We start from the raw sequence: 24,293 nt of genomic DNA, 5'->3' as shown, positions 1-24,293 counted from the left end.
TCTTTTTATACTAACTTAATAAAAGAACAAAACCTTAGTTATTATGGAAGTGTGTGCTCTTAATCCTAATATAATAACAAGTACATATATTTAGTATTTATTTCTTTGACTTATAAAAGGGTGAGATTTAGCTCGATAAATCAAAAGGCCTGAAAAGTTGGGAAGTGATATTATTTATAGTGTGAATTGTTGATTATAGAAGAAAACTATGTCCTAGTAATCTAGGTTGATAATGTCCCCAAGAGGAGCTCATAAAGATTGTCATGTTAAACCTTGCAGGTGGACTTAGTCCGACATGACAATAAGGTTGAGTGGTACTACTCTTGGACTAAAATATTAATTAAAGAGAGTTGTCAGTAACTCATTTAATTAGTGGGCATTCGACTTCTTAAACACAGGGAGACTAACACACTCATAATAAGAAGGAGCCCAAAATGTAATTTGGGATTGGTGCGGTAGTTCAATAATAATTCTTTAGTGGTATAAATTATTATTGATGAAATTAAGTTGGGTGTTCGGGGCGAACACGGGAAGCTTAATTTCGTCGGGAGACCAAAACCAATTCCTCCTCTCGGTCTCTATCGTAACCTCTTGTATATAGAGAATTATACCCACCACATACCCACTTCCTACCCACCCTTAAGTGGTCAGCCAAGCAACCTTGGAGTCCAAGCTTGGGTCGGCCAAACCAAGGGATGAGCAAAGTGAAGGGGGGACGACCATAGCTTGGAGCCCAACCTTGTTGTGGGCTGTTGGTTGCTACTCGGAAAACCTAGAGGTTCCACTGTACAAAAATTTTGTACAAAGGTCTGAACCTTTTCCTAGCTACCATGTGTTCTTTTAAATTAAATTTTGGATCGCCTGCGGAACTTAACACGTTTGATCCAAAACTTAATCTATTTGTTCTTTTAGGTTTTGACTTGGATCTCCTGCGGAACTTAACATGTTCGACCCAAATCACCTTAAGTTATTAATTCCATTAAATATTAATTTCCATAATTGGTTCCCAGTACTGACGTGGCGAGGCACACGGCCTTCTTGGATATGGGAGCAACCACCATTGACTAGACAAAACCTTTTATGGAAAGATAATATTTAATTTCCTAAAATAACTTTAGGTTAACCGAAAAGAATAATCAAATCACAAGGGAAAGAAAAACAAAAGAACACTATATCGAAAACAAATTTGAAACTCTAGAATCGTATGCCTCTTGTATTTGGTATTATTTCCAAAAATAACTAGTATGATGCGGAAAGAAAAATTACTAGTTATACCTTTTAGAAAGACCTCTTGATCTTCTACCGTATTCCTCTTCTAACCTCCGACGTTGTGTGGGCAACGATCTTCCGAGATGAGAAACCACCAATCACCTTCTTCTTCCTTGCAAGTTTCGGCCATCAAAACATCTTCTAGGATGAAGAGGTTCGGCCACCACCACCATGCTCCAAGGGATGCTAGAAACGAGGCTTGCTTTCTCTCCTTCTTCTCCTTCCTTGATCCGGCCACTAACAAAAGCTCCACCAAGAGATAAGTTTCGGCCAACAAGAGGAGAGGAGAGAAATAGGGCCGGCCACACCACCAAGGAAAAGAGGGAGAAAAATAGAATAGAGTCGTTAGCCTTGAAGCCTTCTCTACCCCCTCTTTTATAATCCTTGGTCTTGGCAAATAAGGAAAATTTAATAAAAACTTCCTTAATTCTTTTGCCAATGAAAAGGAAAATTTATTTAATTAAAACAATTTTTTCTTTTCAAAATTCAATGGCCGGCCACAACAATAAACTTCCAAGCAAATAAAATTTTAAACACCAATTAAAACTTCCTTATTTGCTTCCGGAAATTTATACAATTTCTCCAATAATTTTTATCCCTTCATGATTGGTTTATAAAAAGGAAATTTAATAAATTAAAATATTTCTTTTAACATGTGGATAAAAAGAAAGTTATCTCTAAAAATTAAAATCTCTTTTAAACTACAAATAAGGAAAGATATCAAATCTTTTCTTAATCTTTTGTAGAAACTTATAAAAGAGAATATTTAATTTTAAACTCTCTTTTAAATCATGAACATGGTTAAAAAGGAAAGTTTTCTTAAAATTTAAAATCCTCCTTTAAACAACAAATAAGCAAAGATTTCAAATTTTAAACTCTCTTTTAAACATGTAGATGATTTACAAATAAGGAAAGTTTTTACCAAAAATTAAAACTATCCTTTTAAACTACAAATAAGGAAAGAGATTAATCTCTTCTCTTAATCTTTTGTAGAAAGTTATAAAAGAAAATTTTTAATTTTTAAACTCTCTTTTAAAATCATGATATCCACATAAGAAATAATTTTAATAAAAATCCTTTTTAATATTCTAGTGGCCGGCCACCTAAGCTTGGAACCCAAGCTTTGGCCGGCCACCTACATGGCTCATCCACTTGGTCTTGGCCGGCCCTAGCTTGGGTTCCAAGCTAGCTTGGCCGGCCCCATTGGATGGGTAAGAAGGTGGGTATGCGGTGGGTATAAATCTCTATATACTAGAGGCTACGATAGGGACCGAGAGGAGGAATTGGTTTTGGTCTCCCGATGAAATTAAGCATCCCGTGTTCGCCCCGAACACACAACTTAATTTCATCAATAATAATTCATTCCACTAAAGAACTATTATTGAACTACCGCACCAATCCCAAATTACATTTTGGGCTCCTTCTTATTATGAGTGTGTTAGTCTCCCTGTGTTTAAGATAACAAATGTCCACTAATTAAGTAAGTTACTGACAACTCGCTTAATTAATATCTAGCTCCAAGAGTAGTACCACTCAACTTCATCGTCATGTCGGACTAAGTCCACCTGCAGGGTTTAACATGACAATCCTTATGAGCTCCTCTTGGAGACATTCTCAACCTAGATCACTAGGACACAATTTCCTTCTATAATCAACAACACACACTATAAGTGATATCATTTCCCAACTTATCAGGCTTATTGATTTATCGAACTAAATCTCACCCATTGATAAATTAAAGAAATAAATATCAAATATATGTGCTTGTTATTATATTAGGATTAAGAGCACACACTTCCATAATAACTGAGGTCTTTGTTCCTTTATAAAGTCAGTATAAAAGGAACGACCTCAAATGGTCCTACTCAATACACTCTAAGTGTACTAGTGTAATTATATAGTTAAGATAAACTAATACCTAATTACACTACGACCTTCCAATAGTTTGTTCCTTTCCATCTTGGTCGTGAGCTACTGTTTATAATTTATAAGGAACCGATAACATGATCTTCTGTATGTGACACCACACACCATGTTATCTACAATATAAATTAATTAAGCAACTACATTTATCATAAATGTAGACATTTGACCAATGTGATTCTTATTTCTAGATAAATGTTTATACCAAAAGCTAGGCTTTTAGTATACACTCTAACAATCTCCCACTTATACTAAAAGACTAAGCTGCCATATCTGCTGCCATACATCTGATTCCCAACCCTTCAACATGTCCATCAAAAGCTCTTGCCTTAAGGACCTTAGTGAAAGTATCTATAGGTCATCACCTGATGCAATCTAGGCAGCAACAACTTCTCCTCGTTTATACGATTTCTCGTATTGGGTGGTACTTGCGCTCTATTGTGTTTACTTGCCTTATAGACTTATGGTTTCTTCGAGTTTGCTACTGCACCAACATTATTACAATAAATTGTAACAATCTTTGGACAAACCAGAAATCATATCTAAGTCTATCTTGAGGTTATTGAGTCATTCAACTTTTATTGCTACCTCAGAGGCTTGCCATATACTAAGCTTCTATGGTGGAGTCTAGAAAAACACCTATGCTTATCACTCTTCCATAGTTATGACTTTACCTCCTAAAGTAAACACAAAACCCCGAGGTTGACTTATTATTATCCCTATCCAATTGGAAGCCAAAATCCATGCAACCCACTAGGACCAAATTAACTGCCTTGTAAGCTAGCATATAATCTCTAGCGCCTCTAAGGTACTTTAATATATGCTTTACTGCAGTCCAATGTCCTTGTCTAGGGTTACTTTGATATCTACTAACTATGCCCTTGGCAAAACAGATTTCAGATCTCGTGCATAGCATACATTAGGTTGTCTAACTGCCGAAGCATAAAGAACTGCCTACATGTCCTCAATCTCCTTTAATGTCATCGGAGACATCTCTTTAGATAAAGACACTCCATGCTTAAAAGGTAAGAAACCTTTTGAGGAGTTTTGCATGCTTAAAACGAGCAAGGATTTTCCGATGTATCAAGCTTGGGATAAGTAAAATATATTTTTTCTTTCGATCCCTTATTACTTTGATCTCAAAAATATATACATTCTCCCAAGTCCTTTATATCGAATTATTTGGACAACCATACCCTTACTTCTGACAACATTTTGATATTGTTTCCAACTACCAAAAATGTTATCTACGTATAGTACAAGAAATACCATCACGTTTCCATCACACATTTTGTATACACAAGACTTATCCGTTTACTCAATAAATCCATAGGTCTGGATTACTTTGATAAACCGGATGTTCCAAGACTTTGAAGCTTTGCCTCAGTCCATAGACTGATTGAGCTGCACACAAGATGCTCTTAGCCCTTTGCAATGAACCCTTCTGGTTGCTTTATATGGATGCTTTCATCAAGACTTCCATTAAGGAATGCTGTCTTGACATCCACTTGCCAAATAGATAAAAGAATCCGGATAGACTTAAGCATGGCTACCAGTGAAAAAGTTTCCTTTTTCATCAAGCCTTGCTTTGAAAGTTACTACCTTCCTTTCTATCCCTCTTTTCCTATTATAGACCTTTTTACACCCAAAGGCTTTTATACCATTTGGTGGTTCTACAAGCTTCCAGATTTTATTTGAATACATATATTCTAATTCTGTTATTCATTACTCTTTGCCAAGATGTTGCATCTTTATCTTGGAGTGTTTCTTCATATGTCCGGAGATCAGGTTCATGTCCTCCAGAGATCGAGTCCAAAAACTCTCCCAAAACATGAATCTTTTTAGGTTGCCTAACAACCCTCCCACTACGACAAGGCACTTTCTGCAATTGTGTATCATTTGTGATACGTGTTGCAGTTTTCTTGTAGTATCTCATCTTGTACAGTTGGTATTAGATTAGACATGCCTTTTATTACTTCCTTAAGAACAAATTTTCTTATGGGCACATGGTTTATTACATAGTCATTTTCTAAAAATCGATCATTGATGCTAACAATGACCTTCTGATTTTTAAGACTATAAACCTACTTTCATTTCACTGGGATAACCCACAAACAAGTGAATTCCTGTCCAACTTATCATTGTCTCTCTTCTGCATATGTGTTGGACTACCCGAATCCGAATATGCTTCGAAATAGGCTTACGCCTATTCAGAAATTCTATATGAGTAGAGAGTTCTGACTTTAGAAGGTACTATATTCACTCTCATTTCCAGAGTATATCCTTAAAATGATTTTGATAATATTCTTAATAACTCATCAATCTACTTATTTCCATAAGAGTCTTATACCTTCCTTTTCCTACACCATTCTGTTGGGGTGTACCAGGTGCAGTTAGTTGGGATTGAATCCCTACTTCTGATAAATGACTCCTAAATTCTCCCAAGAGGTACTTGCCACTACGATCTTACCGTAGTGTCTTGATACTTTTACTTTGTCGTTTCTCCACATCAGTCTCGTACTCTTTGAACTAATCAAAGCACTTAGACTTGCGACACATCAAGTAAATATATCCGTATCTCAAATAGTTGTCTATAAAATAGATGAAATATTTGAAACAACCTCTTGCCTGGATGCTCATAGGATCACACAAATCAGAATGAACCAATTCCAATATATCTTTGACTCCATACCCCTTAGACTTAAAAGTTTCTTGGTTATTTTTCCTTCCAAGTAAGACTCGTAGGTTGGAAAGATTTCCACTACTAATGAACCCAAAAGTTCATCAGCTACCAATGAATCCTACTCAAGTTAATATAACCTAGCCTTAGAAGCCAAAGATATAATTGGTTCATTTTCGAAGATTACTTTCTCTTAAAGTTAGAAGATGTGTTACTAATTTCCATTTGTTGCATCGTGAGAGTTATTGGATTTATAAATTGCCAACCAACGTACCAGAACAGATAACTTCCCTCTTTTTCTTAATAACAACTTTGTTATTTAAAAGAGGCAGAATATTAAGTTCTTTGAATAGTTTAGAAACTGAAAACTAGTTATTTCTAAACTTGGTGCGTAAAGACAATTACTCAAAAATCCATGTTTTATTCTTATCAAAAGATAAACATCTCCCACTGCAACAGCTACCATTTTTACAGTAGTGCCCATGTAGACGGTGTTTTAATTTTCATTTAGTTGCCGGGTTTCCTGGAACCCTGCAATGAATTGCGGACATGATTAATGGCATCTGTATCTACACTCTAGGTTCTGGTAGATAACACCACTAAATATGTTTCAACTAATGAATTAAATACACCTATATTGTTCTTAGTTCTAAGAAGACAGTCTACCTTAATGTCCAAGTCCTATTTCCAATCATTACAATTGGGATTACTAAGTCTTTCTTATAGTATGACTACTAGGGGATTGACAAACATTTTAAATCCTAAGAATCACAAAATACTTGGTCAAGATCAACTCCTTAAAAATCTCCATGAATTTTGTATGCCACGATAGTGTGGACGTATACAAAATCGAAGAGGAGATTTTATTCATTAATTTTATTATCTAGTCAACTTTACTTTATGACGAATAAAATTAATAGTTGATCTGTCTTTGATCAAATATTTGGTCAAAAACTTTTGAATTTAAAAAAAAATATTGATTCCTCAAACAATATTATTTAAATTCACCAACACCTCAAACACCGTGAATTTTGCATGCCACGTTAGTGTGGACGTATACAAATTCAACATTTGTAAAAGGAGGGTTTTAACCCATTAATTTTATTATCTTGTCAACCTAACTTTTTGACAAATAAAATTAATAGTTGGTATCATTTGGTCACACAAATAATAGCAGTGACTCCGATGGGGAGGATACTATTAGATGTGTCTAAGTGTATACCATTACTTGACACTAAGTCCATTAATAAGATTATGCCCCTTCCGTTGGGGAAGATCACACGCTCTTAATTAACTTCCTATAGTCATCCAAAAATGGAAGTCTGTTCTAGTGATCCACAAATAAGCTTATCCGTTATGGAGGAAGGCACTCAGAGCCAACGCGCAAGCTTGTTTGCATCACTTATAAACCAGTAATGGAGACCATGGGATTTACTTAAAAATCCCTCTCCCACTTAGTTATTTATAAATGAGGAATTTTAACTATGCTAGCCTACTAAATATGTAAACTAACATGCACACACAGTACAATATAAAAGCAATAAATAGAAAATCTAATTTTCAACTATTATGGCTTTTATCTCTTGTTGTCCTCCGTGTGTTGTCATCCCAAGCTGCTGCCATATCGCCACCGGGTCTAGCTGTCGCATCCATCTTGCTCCTAGTTCCGCTGCGCCTCTGGTCCTTAGAAGGTTCCACGCTTTGTAAGATTCGATCCGCGACATAAATAGAATTTTACATTTTGATCCTATATTCCTCGAAGGAATGTACATGTAAACTAGATCGAACATAAAATAAAATTTCCATCCATCGATCCTATATTCCATAAAAGGAATGTACATGTAACTAGATCAAAAATAAAATCCTAATAAAACTAAATACAGCTCCTGCTGTATTTTATAATACAATCATGCACACACAATAAAATGCCCTTGACATGTCCAAGGGTCCAATCACACACATAATAACTATAAGCCATAATAGTTGGATCCTGCATCCACAAAGTTAGCACATCCTACTATTAACCTGCCTAAATTATGTATGACATGTGCATAATTAAACTAATACCAAATACACAGAGGTAAAACCCTAGCTCTGATACCAATTGTTGGTTGCTACTCGGAAAACCTAGAGGTTCCACTGTACAAAAATTTTGTACAAATGTCTGAACCTTTTCCTAGCTACCATGTGTTCTTTTAAATTAAATTTTGGATCGCCTGCGGAACTTAACACGTTTGATCCAAAACTTAATCTATTTGTTCTTTTAGGTTTTGACTTGGATCTCTGAACTTAACACGTTCGACCCAAATCACCTTAAGTTATTAATTCCATTAAATATTAATTTCCATAATTGGTTCCCAGTACTGACGTGGCGAGGCACACGGCCTTCTTAGATATGGGAGCAACCACCACCGACTAGACAAAACCTTTTATGGAAAGATAATATTTAATTTCCTAAAATAACTTTAGGTTAACCGAAAAGAATAATCAAATCACAAGGGAAAGAAAAACAAAAGAACACTATATCGAAAACAAATTCGAAACTCTAGAATCGTATGCCTCTTGTATTTGGTATTATTTCCAAAAATAACTAGTATGATGCGGAAAGAAAAATTACTAGTTATACCTTTTAGAAAGACCTCTTGATCTTCTACCATATTCCTTTTCTAACCTCGGACGTTGTGTGGGCAACGATCTTCCGAGATGAGAAACCACCAATCACATTCTTCTTCCTTGCAAGTTTCGGCCATCAAAACATCTTCTAGGATGAAGATGTTCGGCCACCACCACCATGCTCCAAGGGATGCTAGAAACGAGGCTTGCTTTCTCTCCTTCTTCTCCTTCCTTGATCCGGCCACTAACAAAAGCTCCACCAAGAGATAAGTTTCGGCCAACAAGAGGAGAGGAGAGAAATAGGGCCGGCCACACCACCAAGGAAAAGAGGGAGAAAAATAGAATAGAGTCGTTAGCCTTGAAGCCTTCTCTACCCCCTCTTTTATAATCCTTGGTCTTGGCAAATAAGGAAAATTTAATAAAAACTTTCTAATTCTTTTGCCAATGAAAAGGAAAATTTATTTAATTAAAACAATTTTTTCTTTTCAAAATTCAATGGCCGGCCACAACAATAAACTTCCAAGCAAATAAAATTTTAAACACCAATTAAAACTTCCTTATTTGCTTCCGAAAATTTATACAATTTCTCCAATAATTTTTATCCCTTCATGATTGGTTTATAAAAAGGAAATTTAATAAATTAAAATCTTTCTTTTAACATGTGGATAAAAAGAAAGTTATCTCTAAAAATTAAAATCTCTTTTAAACTACAAATAAGGAAAGATATCAAATCTTTTCTTAATCTTTTGTAGAAACTTATAAAAGAGAATATTTAATTTTAAACTCTCTTTTAAATCATGAACATGGTTAAAAAGGAAAGTTTTCTTAAAATTTAAAATCCTCCTTTAAACAACAAATAAGCAAAGATTTCAAATTTTAAACTCTCTTTTAAACATGTAGATGATTTACAAATAAGGAAAGTTTTTACCAAAAATTAAAACCATCCTTTTAAACTACAAATAAGGAAAGAGATTAATCTCTTCTCTTAATCTTTTGTAGAAAGTTATAAAAGGAAATTTTAATTTTAAACTCTCTTTAAAATCATGATATCCACATAAGAAATAATTTTAATAAAAATCCTTTTTAATATTCTAGTGGCCGACCACCTAAGCTTGGGACCCAAGCTTTGGCCGGCCACCTACATGGCTCATCCACTTGGTCTTGGCCGGCCCTAGCTTGGGTTCCAAGCTAGCTTGGCCGGCCCCATTGGATGGGTAAGAAGGTGGGTATGCGGTGGGTATAAATCTCTATATACTAGAGGCTACGATAGGGACCGAGAGGAGGAATTGGTTTTGGTCTCCCGATGAAATTAAGCATCCCGTGTTCGACCCGAACACACAACTTAATTTCATCAATAATAATTCATTCCACTAAAGAACTATTATTGAACTACCGCACCAATCCCAAATTACATTTTTGGGCTCCTTCTTATTATGAGTGTGTTAGTCTCCCTGTGTTTAAGATAACAAATGTCCACTAATTAAGTAAGTTACTGACAACTCGCTTAATTAATATCTAGCTCCAAGAGTAGTACCACTCAACTTCATCGTCATGTCGGACTAAGTCCACCTGCAGGGTTTAACATGACAATCCTTATGAGCTCCTCTTGGAGACATTCTCAACCTAGATCACTAGGACACAGTTTCCTTCTATATTCAACAACACACACTATAAGTGATATCATTTCCCAATTTATCAGGCTTATTGATTTATCGAACTAAATCTCACCCATTGATAAATTAAAGAAATAAATATCAAATATATGTGCTTGTTATTATATTAGGATTAAGAGCACACACTTCCATAATAACTGAGGTCTTTGTTCCTTTATAAAGTCAGTATAAAAGGAACGACCTCAAATGGTCCTACTCAATACACTCTAAGTGTACTAGTGTAATTATATAGTTAAGATAAACTAATACCTAATTACACTACGACTTTCCAATAGTTTGTTCCTTTCCATCTTGGTCGTGAGCTACTATTTATAATTTATAAGGAACCGATAACATGATCTTCTGTATGTGACACCACACACCATGTTATCTACAATATAAATTAATTGAGCAACTACATTTATCATAAATATAGACATTTGACCAATGTGATTCTTATTTCTAGATAAATGTTTATACCAAAAGCTAGGCTTTTAGTATACACTCTAACAGTGGGCGACCCTAATAAAATTAAAAGGATTTTATTTTAAAATCTTTTCTTATGTGGATATCATGGTTTTAAAAGAGAAAGTTTAAAATTTAAATCTTTCCTTTTATAGCTTTCTACAAAAGATTAAGTGAAAGATTTGATATCATTCCTTATTTGTAGTTAAATGGAATATTTTAATTTTTGATAAAACTTTCCCTTTTTGTAACCATGTTTATGATTTAAAAAGAGAGTTTTAAAATTAAATATTTCCTTTTATAAGTTTCTACAAAAGATTAAGAAAAGATTTGATATCTTTCCTTATTTGTAGATTGAAAGGAAGATTTTAATTTTAGAGAAAATTTTCCTTTTTTGAAATCATCCACATGTTTTAATAGAAAGATTTTAATTTATAAAATTTCCTTTTATAACCAACCATGAAGGGAAAAATTATTAGAGAAATTTTTATTTTAAAAACTTATGGAAACAAATACGAATATTTTAAAAACTTCCGAAAACAAATAAGAAAGTTTTAATTTTTGTGTTTAAAACTTGCCTTATTTGGAGCTTGTGATGTGGTCGGCCATGATAAGGGTTAAAAGAAAAGTTTAATTAAATTTTTCTTATTAACCAAAGGCAAGGAATATTAAATGGAATATTTTAATTTTTGATAAAACTTTCCCTTTTTGTAACCATGTTTATGATTTAAAAAGAGAGTTTTAAAATTAAATATTTCCTTTTATAAGTTTCTACAAAAGATTAAGAAAAGATTTGATATCTTTCCTTATTTGTAGATTGAAAGGAAGATTTTAATTTTAGAGAAAACTTTCCTTTTTTGAAATCATCCACATGTTTTAATAGAAAGATTTTAATTTATAAAATTTCCTTTTATAACCAACCATGAAGGGAAAAATTATTAGAGAAATTTTTATTTTAAAAACTTCTGGAAACAAATACGAATATTTTAAAAACTTCCGAAAACAAATAAGGAAGTTTTAATTTTTGTGTTTAAAACTTGCCTTATTTGGAGCTTGTGATGTGGTCGGCCATGATAAGGGTTAAAAGAAAAGTTTAATTAAATTTTCCTTATTAACCAAAGGCAAGGAATATAAGGGAATTTTAATTATAATTAAATTTCCTTATTTGCCAAGACCAAGGAATATAAAAGAGGGGGTAAAGGTGTCTCACCTCATAACAACTCTCTTCTATTTTTCCTCTCTCTTTTCTTCCTTGGTGGTGGCCGGCCATATCATCTCCTCCTCCTCCTTAGTGGATGAACCTCATCAATCTCTAGTTGCTTGTTTTGGTGTCCGGATCTAGCTTGGAGAAGAAGAAGAGAAAGGAGGTTTTGTTTCCTAGTTTTCCTTGGAGCTTGGTTGGTGGCCGAGACTTATAATCTCTTGGAGAAGGTTGCTTGGCCGAATCTTGGAAGAAGAAAGAAGAAGGGCTTGGGTGGTTCTCATCTCGGTAGATCGTCACCCACACGACGTCCGAGATAAGAAGAGGAATACGGTAGAAAATCAAGAGGTTGTTGCTTACAAAGAAATGTATAACTAGTAATTGTTTTTCGCATCATGCTAGTTTTTCTTTGTATGAATTCCAAACACAAGAGGCATATAATTCTAGGTTTCGAATTTGTGATTCGAGTTTGTGTTTTTTTTTATTTTTCGAATTTGTGATTTGATTGTTCCTTTTGGTTAAACCTAAGGTTATATAAGGAAATTAAATATTAGATTTCATTGAAATGCTTTGTCTAGGAAGTGGTGGATGCTCCCATACCCAAGAAGGCCTAGTGACTCGCCATGTTTAACCTGGAAGTTGATTTCTGAAATTAATATTTAATTGAATTTGTAACATGGGTGGATTTGGATCAATAATGTTAAGCATCGTTTGCGATCCAAGTCTAAACCACTAAGAACAGAGAAGTTAAATTTGGATCAATAATGTTAAGTTCCATTTGCGATTCTGAATTTAATTTCTAAATAACACAATAGGTTGTTAGGAAAGGTTCAACACTTATATAAAATTTTTGTACAGTGGAACCGGTACGATATTCTTAGGATCAACCAACAATTGGTATCAGAGCTAGGGTTTGCCTCTGTGTGTTTGGTTTTCAGTTTAATTATGCACATGTCATACATAATTTATGCAGAATAATAGTAGGATGTGCTAACTTTGTGGTTGCAGGCTCCAATTATTATGGTTTATAGATATTATGTGTGATTGGACCTTAGGACATGTCAAGGACATTTTATTGTGTGTGCATGATTGTAATATTAAATACAGCAGGAGCTGTATTACTTATTAGGATTTTACATTTTTGTTTCAATCTAGATTACATGTACATTCCTTTGTGGAATATAGGATCAATATATGTAAAATTCTATTTTTGTCGCGGATCGTATCCTTGCGAGGCGTGGTACTATTTGTGGACCAGAGGCACAGCGGAAAAAAAAAGCAAGATAGATGCGGTGACTAGACCCGATTGCGGTGGCTAAAGATGGCAGCAGCTAGGGTTGGCAGCACACGGAGGACAATGACAGAAAAGGCCATAATAGTTGGAAAATTAATTTCCATATTTATTGCTTTTATTTACTGTGATGTATGTGCATAGTTTAAAATTCCTCACCTTAAATAACCAAGTGGGAGAGGGATTAGTAAATAAATTCCACGGTTTCCATTACTGGTTTGTAAGTGATACGACAAACTTACGTGTTGGCTCTGAGTGTCTCCCTCCCCATTGGATGAGTTTGTTTGCAGATCACTAGATCAAACTTCCATTTTGGATGATTATAGGAAATTAATTAGGAGCGTGTGATCTTCCCCATCGGAAGGGACACAATCTTATTTAATGGACTAAGTATCAAGTAATGGTATACACTTAGGCACATTTAATAGTATCCTCCTTATCGGAGTCACTGCTATTAGTTGTGTAACAGAAGGAAAACCAACTATTAATTTTTCATAAAGATAGGTTGACAAGATAATAAAATTAAAACCCCCTCTTACAAATGTTGAGATTTTGTATACGTCCACACTATCATGACATACAAAATTCACGGTGTTTGAGGTAATTTTATTTATCAAGATAATAAAATTAATGGGTAAACTCCCTCTTACAAATGTTTGGATTTGTATACGTCCACACTATCGTGGCATACAAAATTCACAGTGTTTGAGGTAATTTTATTTTCCATAAAGATAAGTTGACAAGGTTATTAATGGGTAAAATCCGCCTCTTACAAATGATTATTTTTGTATACGTCCACACTATCGTCGCATGCAAAATTCACGGTGTTTGAGGTGTTGGTGAATTTAAATGATATTGTTTTGAGGAATCAATATTATTTTAAATTCAAAGTTTTAACCAAATATTTGATTAGAGATAGACCAACTATTAATTTTATTTGTCATAAAGTTAGGTTGATGAGATAATAAAATTAATGGATAAAATCTCCTCTTTGATTATGTATACACGTCCATACTATCATGGCATATAAAATTCACGGGGATTTTAAGGTGTTGGTCTTGACCAAATATTTTTTGTGATTCTTAGGATTTCAAATGTTTGTCAATCTCCTAGTTGTTATACTATAGAATAGACTTAGTAGTCCCAATGATTGGAAACAAAACTTGGACATTAAGGTAGACTGTCCTCTCAGAACTAAGAATAATAAAGGTGTATTTTATTCATTAGTTGTAGAAACATGTTTAGTGGTGTTACTACCGGTACCTGGTGTGTAGATACAGAAGCCACTGATCATGTCTGCAATTAATTGCAGGGTTCAGGAAACCCGACAACTATATGAAAGGAAAAACACTGTCAACATGGGCATTACTGCAAAAGTAGCAACTGTTGCAGTGGGAGATGTTTATCCTCTGATAGGAATAAAACATGGATTTTGAGAAATTATCTTTACGTACCAAGTTTAGAAAGAACTAGATTTCAGTTTCTAAACTATTCAAAGAACTTGATATTCTGTCTTTTTTTATAACAAAGTTGTTATCAAGAATAATAGGGAAGTTATCTGTTCTGGTACATTGGTTGACAATTTATAATCCAATAACTCCCACGATGCAACAAATGGAAATTAATAACACATCTTTTAACTCTAATAAGAGAAAGCAACCTTCGAAAATGAACCAATCATATCTTTGGCATCTAAGGCTAGGTCATATTGACTTGAGTAGGATTCAAAGGATAATAGCCAATGAACTTTTGAGTTCATTGGTGGTGAAAAACTTTTCAACCTGCGAGTCTTACTTGGAAGGAAAAATGACCAAGAGGTCTTTTAAGTCTAAGGGGTATAGAGCCAAAGAAGTGTTGGAATTGGTTCACTCTGATTTGTGTGGATCCATGATTATCCAGGCAAGAGGTGGTTTCGAATATTTCGTCTCTTTTATAAACGACTATTCGAAATACGGGGTATATTTACTTGATGCGCCGCAAGTCCAAGTGCTTTGATAAATTCAAAGAGTACAAGGATGATGTGGAGAAATGTCAAGGTAAAAGTATCAAGACACTACGGTGAGATCGTAATGGCGAGTACCTCTTAGGAGAGTTTAGGATTCACTTATCAGAAGTCGGGATTCAATCCCAACTAACTGCGCCTGGTATACCCCAACAGAATGGTGTAGTAGAACGAAGGAATAGGACTCTTATGGAAATAGTTAGATCAATGATGAGTTATTCAGAATTACCAAATTCGTTTTGAGGATATACTCTGGAAACGGAAGTGAACAAAGTACCTTCTAAGTCAGAACCCTCTACTCCTATAGAATTGCAGAATGTGTGTAAGCCTAGTCTGAAGCATATTCGGATTTGGGGTAGTCCAGCACATGTGCTGAAGGGAGACATTGATAAGTTGGATAGAAGTTCACTTATTTGTGGGTTATCATAGAGAAACGAAAGGAGGTTTATAGTCCTAAAAATCAGAAGGTCATTGTTGGCACCAATGCCCGATTTTTAGAAGAGGACTATGTAATGAACCACAAGACCATAAGTAAATTTGTTCTTAAGGAAATAATTAGAGAGGACACGTCTAATCTAGTACCAACTGTACAAGATGAAATATCACAAGAAACTACAACACGTATCACAAATGATACACAATTACAGACAATGCCTCGTTGTAGTGGAAGGGTTGTTAGGCAACCTGGAAAATTCATATTTTGGGAGAGTCTTTGGACTTGATCCCTGGTAAACATGAACCTGATTCTCGGGCATATGATGAAGCGCTCCAAGATGAAGATGCAGCATCTTGGCAAAGAGTAATAAATACAGAATTAGAATATATGTGTTCTAATAAAGTCTGGGAGCTTATAGAATCACCAAATGGTGTAAAAGTCATTTGGTCTACAATAGAAAAAGAAGGACAGACGGGAAGGTGAAAACTTTCAAACAAGGCTTGTTGGAAAAGGGTATCGATTATGAGGAAACCTTTTCACCGGTAGTCATGTTTAAGTCTATCCGGATACTCTTATCTATTGTTGCTCATATGGATTATGAGATTTGGCAAATGGATGTCAAGACAGCTTTTCATACTGGAAGTCTTGAAGAAAGCATCCATATAAAGCAACCAGAGGGGTTCATTGCAAAAGGCAAAGAGTATCTAGTATGTAAGCTCAATCGGTCTATTTATGAACTGAAGCAAAGCTTCAAGGTCTTGGAACATCTAGTTTAATGAAGTAATCCAGACCTATGGATTTATTCAGTGTCCGGATAAGTCTTGTGTATACAAGAAGTGTGATGGAAACGTGGTGGTATTTCTTGTACTATATGTAGATGACATTTTTTGTAGTTGGAAACAATATCAAAGTGTTGTCGGAAGTAAGGGTATGATTGTCCAAGCAATTCGATATGAAAGACTTGGGAGAATGCGCACATATTCTCGGGATCAAAGTATTAAGGGATAACAAGAAAAGAATGTTGTGCTTATCCCGAGCTTCATATATCGATACTATCCTAGCTCGTTTTAGTATGCAAGACTCCAAGAAAAGTTTTCAACCTTTTAAGGATAGAGTAGCTTTATCTAAAGATATGTCTTTGAAGACATCAAAGGAGATAGAGGGGATAAAGGCAGTTCCTTATGCTTTGGATGTCGGAAGCCTAATGTATGTTATGCTGTGTACGAGACCGGATATCTGTTTTGTCGTAGGCATGGATAGCAGATATCAAAGTAACCCTGGACAGGGACATTGGACTGCTGTAAAGCATATATTGAAGTACCTTAGAGGGACTAGAGATTATATGATAGTTTACAAGGCAGATAATTTACTCCCTATGGGTTACACGGATTCAGACTTCCAATCAGATAGGGACAATAGTAAGTTGACCTAGGGGTTTTGTGTTTACTTTAGGAAATGAAGTCATAACTATGGAGGAGTGTTAAGCATAGGTGCTTTTTCGGACTCAACCATAGAAGCTGAGTATGTGGCAGCCTCTGAGGCAGTCATAGAAGCAGAATGGCTCAGAAACTTCATGATGGACTTAAACATGATTTCTGGTTTGTCCAAAAATTATTACAATAATAATGGTGCAGTAGCAAACTTGAAGAAATCATAAGTCCATAAGGCAAGTAAACACAATAGAGCGCAAGTACCACCCAATACGAGACATCGTATAACGAGGAGATGTTGTTGTTGCCGAGTTGCATCAGATGATAACCTGAGAGAACCTTTCACTAAGGCCCTTAAGGCAAGAGCTTTTGATGGGCATGTTGAAGGGTTAGGAATCAGATGTATGGCAGGGTATATGGCAGCATAGTCTTTTAGTATAAGTAGGAGATTGTCAGAGTGTATACTAAAAGCCTAGCTTTTTGTATAAACATTTATTTTAGAAATAAGAATCACATTGGTCAAATGTCTACATTTATATGCTAAGTGTCACTACAAGAAAAAAGCTAAACAACAACGCTTTTTTGGCGTTGTCGTATGTACTTAAAAAGTGATGTTGTAGATGGTGTTGTAGAAAGTCATATCAAAGACAACGCTTTAAAAGCGTTGTGGTTGGTCACAAAGACAACGCTTTTTAAGCGTTGTCTTTTCGTTCTTAAAAAGCGTTGTTATAGATGCTGTTGTAAAAATGCACATATCAAAGACAACGCTTTAAAAGCGTTGTGGTTGGTCACAAAGACAACGCTTTTTAAGCGTTGTCTATTCGTTCTTAAAAAGCGTTGTTAAAGATGTTGTTGTAAAAATGCACATATCAAAGACAACGCTTTAAAAGCGTTGTGGTTGGTCTCAAAGACATTATTTTTTAAGCGTTGTCTTTTATTACTTAAAAACGTTGTCTTTTTAAATTTATAAAAATAGTGTTTTCTTTAAATAGCAAAAATTATAAAAATACTCAAAATTTACATATAATTGAATATCCACAACCACAATCATTTTTATAATAAGACTATTTAACAAATAAATAAAACTTTATATTATACAAACAAAATGTATACATATTGATCCACAAATTAAATTTGTATCATACAAGTAAAAGACAACGACATTTGCGGACATTTGCGGACTGGTGCTGCTTAGTCCAGTAAAAGAGCTCACTTGGGACATTTGCGGACTTTGCTGCCCACCAACAGCAAGTTGCTCCTGCTCCTGATCTTGCTCCCTCAAAGCAATAATGTAATCATAGGTGCTGATTCCCTGTAAGCGCATCCATGTAGAGTAGCATGAGCTAGTTAAAGTGTCAATTTTCTCCAGAATTGATGAATAAACAACACCATATCGTTCAAATTCTACTATTTGTTTTCCACTATGGAAAATCTATCAGTTAAATAACAAGCTGTAATAGTTCAGTTGGATAATAAGTTTCAGTAATGCTCAGTGTATGGATGAATGCAAAGAATTTGAAAATATAAAAGATATATTCCTTGAAATAGAGATATTTGACCGGATACATAGGTTTGTTTTATATAAATGTAGGAGCTGTGTAACTGGTAGTGTTTGCTGTGTCACAAGTAGAAATATGAAAGTAGTGTACCTTTTTTATTAAAAGAATATGGAAGAAGAAAAGTTGTGCAACTGGAAGAGTAGCAACCATGGCTAATAAAGTGCACACAGCCTGCATTATAGAGACATTATCAAATTAGTATCAGAACCTTGAAAAATCCTCATTATGATGTGTGATTTTCATTCATTTTCTCTTCTGAGTACTCACCACCACAATGATAAAGGGTGCCAAGGAAAAGCTACTACCCAGCTTTGAAACAATTTCAGCAGAAAATCTCCTTCTCTCAACAAAACACAGTATCAGCACAAGCATCCCAACAGCTCACTGCAGAATAAGCTGGCCCAAGGTGCACAAAGCATGGAGACCAATCAATAGTCAATCAGAATGAAAAGGACCTGACATAAAATGCATTCTATGTATCAGGTCCTTCACGTACTAAGAAAATAGTATCTTCTAAGTTGATGCACACAGATGATAAATCTACACTAAGAAAATAGTGTCAATCACTATGATTAATGAATACAACTATTGGAATGGTAGGAAATATTTGTGCTTACCAAGAGAAGAGCAAACACCATGAGGATGAAGAACCTTTTGTAATTTTTTCTTCCTATGCAGTTATTGATCCACTACAAGGAAAGATGAATACTGCATATTACTACAAGATAACAAAACATATAAGGTTGTGAATGGAGAAAACCCTCACCCTGCAATGATGATCAAAGCCATCAACGCATTTGTCACAGACTCTACAATGCTTACTATATTTTAGAACCTGCAATACAAACAGATAGAAATCATTAGAGAAAAACCAAGTTAATATAAAGCACATAAGAACTTTATTTTCTTGAAAAGATTGTGTGGCTCATCGTAAATGAGATCTCTATCACCTTTCTCCCTAATAACCAATATTCTGAATTATCCATCTTTTATGGTTATGCATTTGTCCAAAGGCCATCTGATCAAGCAATCAAAAAAAGTAAATTACTCATCTTACTGTCCTATTCTTTTTAAGACATCCTACCACACCACATGAGAAGCACCCACATTGTTTTGGTTAGCCTAGAAATTTGCAACTTATCACCTCGAATCCCAACGGTGGCATCACTCTGAATTATTGCACAACTTCTCCATCCATAGCAATCCAAACATCAGAACACGAAATGGCGAAGAAATATTACCTTAGTTAAGATGGAAGATTAAAAGTATTGATCAGGAAGAGACCAACAACTTTAGAAGCCTCGAAGTTTTAAATTTTGTCCATGCTGGTTGGCACAGGGAAAAAAAATTCATTCCATCTGCCAACTGGCACACGAAAAATAACAAAACTGAAGTGTTCCTCTTTGTCGGTTGAAACCTACTATGTCACCTCATTGCCAATTGAAACCCACTGCATCCCCTCACGAGCAGTCTTCTGAACAGCCACCCACTGCATCCCCTCACGAGCAGTGTCACTTAACATGGCCAATATATATGCTTGGAGAAGATGACTTGTTTCAGAAGCTTTTTAGATCAAAGATACGAAGATGACTAGAGGATCTGGCTTTTTGACTTGAAGCTGGTTCAAAGAAGACAAATCAAATATACAAATACTAAGATGAAAGCATAATGAAGTAGTTAACTTTTTCTACTTTACCTGATTATAAGATCTATAGCTTCTTGCTCAGTATTTTGCTGCACGAGTAATTATTAGAAAAACAAACCCAATAGTGGAACAAAAGCTAGATAAAGAAACTAGATAATTTACACTGACAGAACTTTACAGAATAACATATAATACAGTGCTTTGTACTTGCATATTAATCCAGAAAACATCCTTTCACCTAAGTGACAATTTTTCCAAAACATCATCATTCACAAAACATCATCATTCACTAAAAATTTTCACAAGTTTTTAAACTTCAGTGACAACTTTTCTTTGGGGTCAATTGCTCAAGGTCGATCTGGTAACTATGCACTGCATCAAAAATTGGCATTAACTATGATTCCACCAAAAACCACCATTCCATGAACTTAAATCTAAATAGAATTATGGCAACTATCATTCCATACCTATTCATAAATATGATCTTGTATGCACTCCGCCAACTCGGACCGAACCTCATCAATTTGTTCACGAGAGTACCCTATTTTTGTGAACTGTGAGCATACACAATTTATGTTAATGGAAAAATAATCAACACTGATCACTTTGCAATTTTAAATAGTTTATGTCAAATAATTTGAGATAAGCTAAATAATGTTACTATTGATTGCAGTGAATCTCTCTCAATAGTCTCAACTTCTTCAATAATTTCTCTCATAAAGCGCATCACAAAAAAACCACATTGTTTCGCATCCGGTTGTTGAGGAGCCTATATATAGTAATTAGAGTCAAATTGTTAATGAAAATTATACACATTACAATATATGTTAAACAAAAGTACACATACCTTAACTACTTCCCACTTAACATTTTTCCTACCTTTCCTTCCCTTGGTTGAATTAAACAATTTTAAGGCCCTTCATACGTTAAGAATATTTGTTAAATAAGATTTTTATTATAATAAATATTTACTAAAAGAAATCTGAACTCACATTTCCATTACGTATTTTGAATCATCATCGCGAATGCGGCAACTTAGGGAATCCAGCAGGTAAATAGCATCCTTGTAAGGTTCAATAACACTAAGATTCCAATGGAAACTAGGCAAATACATAGGATTAGATCATAAAATTGAATAAATTATCGAAAGGAAGCAATTGAAAGTGATGTTTTACTTCTTGCTTACCCGACATTACATGGCACTAACACTAGTTGATCTGTTGATGCACTTGTCAGCTTATCTGCTAAAAGAGTTGCCCTTTGATTCAGGGTTTCAAGCTTAACTGATTTGTCTTGTGCCGTTTTTGCCAGATATGGGAGTTTGTGAGGATTCATAAATCTGAATTTCTTTGTCTTGGTATCTTTCACCATCTTTTTATACAGACACCTATCATTGCAAAGAAAAAAAATATTTAGATACTAAATAATAAAATTTAGATACAAAACACTCATAATAAGTTGGAAAAAATAATGATCACTCATAACACTAAGTTATGGCTGATGATAGTAACATCCATACATGAGAACTTACTATGAACAGTCTTGCATATTAAACATACCAGAAATGTATACATGCAAATTCTTTTATTTCTTGAGGACAAGCACATTTAAGATACTTAAAAATATACAAGAAAAAAGATATGAGCAAAGTACTTCCTGTCTAGAAGAACAAATGGCAGAAGGCAAACATTAAGGGCCGGTTGAAAATGAATGAGCTATATTTATGTAAAGTGTACCACATCAATTGATATTATTAAACCTCTCAATAGAAATGATGAACTATTAACTTAATGAGAATAACATGGTATGAGAAAATTACTAGAAGTTGAATTTTTCAAGAGTAAACTTGTTCACACAACAATATTAGTAAACTTCTTGCAGTTCAAATCAGGGATTTTCTGTCTTGCCAGCTATTAGACTTTCCCAACCAACATAAAGCAATGCAGTAATTTCCCAGCATAAGTAAAGCAATGCAGTTGCAACTGAGAAAATAATATTTAGATACTAAATAATAAAATTTACTAACAAAACAATCATGTGGATTAAAAAATAATGATCACTCATAATAAGTTGGTGAAATTGTAACAATAAACCATAATAAGTTGCTAAAATTGGGAAGCAAACATGTGATGAAAAAGTTGTTGAAATTGCTTAAATAAACTTACTTACCATATGTAGGCAACGATCAAATTTCCTGAAATTGCCTCCAAATGATACAAAGAATTGATGTCCTCAAGGTCAAGAAAAAGTTCACAATCTTCATCAAACACTTCATTATCTAAGCACATTGATATACATTTTCCTCCATCTAGAGCATGCTTACTGTAACAATATAACATATGTAATGCTCTTGGGACACTTGTTGACAAAGTAGGTTTTGATTTTTTTCGTTCAAACTTCTTCCTTCTAGGCTTCTAATAATTTCAAATATAAACAAGTTAGATAGCTAGGTTGAATAATAATAAAGTGGCAATATAATTAGAAATATAATAATAAAGTGACAATATAATTAGAAATATAATATCTCATATACCTCATCTTGCTTCACAATCTGTTGTTCAGGCCAAGCCACAACAGTTCCTATGGCATCACCAATTACTTCACATTCACTTGGAATTGGATATGGCAAAGGAGCGGATTTGTCCACTGCTTGATCAATGGAGACTCGAATGCAATTCTTGGGAAATGGAATACCATGAAGCATTTTTTCCATGCCATTCAAACAAACAATTGTACCATATGCAGCAATATTTGAGCAAGATTCCAATGTCAATGCAACTGATTGACCCTAAAATATTAAAAAAAAACATGTTGATTATATTTAGTTTATAATGCTATAATAATAATGAATATCACTATAACTTGTATTTTACCTGTAAAACTTCGTCTTTACCCACAATCTGTACGTCATCTTCTTCAATATTCTTCTGATGAAACTTCACCGAGCAACTGCCTTTGTCATCAATTGAATTGTCCCATGCACCCCTTTTATGCATTAATGCTTCAAGTTTTTGGATGCGTACATCTTGTTCTAAAATTTGCATCTTCGCCTCCTTCAGCTCCCTTTTATGCTCAGCGATTATATCTAGGGTAACATCATATTTCTTCCTTGTTCTACCAACATTGAAATAGATTGTTGGGTTGATATGACCTCCGATACCCCGGACACGCCCAGAATATTCCTGAGTTTCAAGTGCCTTGGTAAGAATATCCTCTTTTGCTCCTTCGCATTGCAGCTTACCCTCCCTCTTTTGCTGTATATATTCATCCTGTAATGCAACATTAAAAAGAATTATCAGTACTTTACCAAGGATAATTACCAAGGATATGCAATATTGGTTTAAAAAATACTGATGTCCAGGCCGGTTCTTCCCCAAGTAAACCACTGCATGTAATAGACTTTTCGACTTGATCTCTTCTCCAAGTAAGAACATTTCAAACCTAGATACCTAGTAAATCCACATCTGTTCTATATAAACCCGTCACCTCTAAGCTCTCAATGCATTCATTCACCATTTACTTCCTCAATACATGCTCTAGTACTGAGAATTCAAGCTATGCAAGGAATGGCTGTTAAACTCCTCATTGCACTGCTTGCCTTGGCTTCCTCACGCAAAGGGTATGCATGCATGCAACTTTACTCTCGAAAACTAGAAGATATATTGAAGTCATTATCAGAAGAACATGAAAATTTACTTACAATCTTGTGTACTGTGTCCACCAAATCTTCACCTTCAAACTCTCCTCCTTTGTTGGCGCGTCCTTTCTTCCACATAATAGCTCTATTGATGTCATTATCATCACATAATTCAGTCCCCTACAACAAAGAAAAATCAAATAACAAATGTGAAATAATTTAATGTGAATCAATTAGAGGGTTCTTAGAGGAAATATATTTTAAAAATACTTACAATTTCTTCAGCAAAGCGTGCATACCCTTTGCGTGAGAGTCGATGAGGATATCTATTTTTTTTCCTTCGCTCTTTTTGTTGATCACTGAGTTTCTAGTTATTTCAAACAGGCGACATATCAAATTTGAATAATACATAATGAATTATGATCGAATAGTTTCAAAAGAAAAAATTTAGAATCTTACAATGAAATCTTCAGAAATGCGACTAATGACA

At 34.5% G+C, this 24,293-nt stretch overlaps 1 protein-coding gene across 1 annotated transcript in view; it reads right to left on the bottom strand.

Annotated features, from left to right (window-relative positions):
* LOC122043630 (probable protein S-acyltransferase 22) overlaps positions 1 to 18,894 on the bottom strand; it is a 59,480-nt gene extending 40,586 nt beyond the window's left edge. The window contains exons 1-3 of the mRNA XM_042604237.1: positions 18,789 to 18,894; positions 18,612 to 18,692; positions 18,125 to 18,274 (exon numbers count right to left, since the gene is read on the bottom strand). Of these exons, the coding sequence (XP_042460171.1) occupies positions 18,125 to 18,274; positions 18,612 to 18,692; positions 18,789 to 18,893 (336 nt within the window). The 5' untranslated portion in view covers position 18,894. The remainder of the gene's footprint in view (positions 1 to 18,124; positions 18,275 to 18,611; positions 18,693 to 18,788) is intronic.
* Between the last annotated feature and the right edge of the window lie 5,399 nt (positions 18,895 to 24,293).

The sequence above is a fragment of the Zingiber officinale genome, chromosome 2A (genome assembly GCF_018446385.1).
Source record: "Zingiber officinale cultivar Zhangliang chromosome 2A, Zo_v1.1, whole genome shotgun sequence".
In the NCBI taxonomy this organism is placed as follows: Eukaryota; Viridiplantae; Streptophyta; class Magnoliopsida; order Zingiberales; family Zingiberaceae; genus Zingiber; species Zingiber officinale.
The sequence above is the reverse complement of the archived record's forward strand: the minus strand, read 5'-3'. Positions and strand labels throughout refer to the sequence as shown.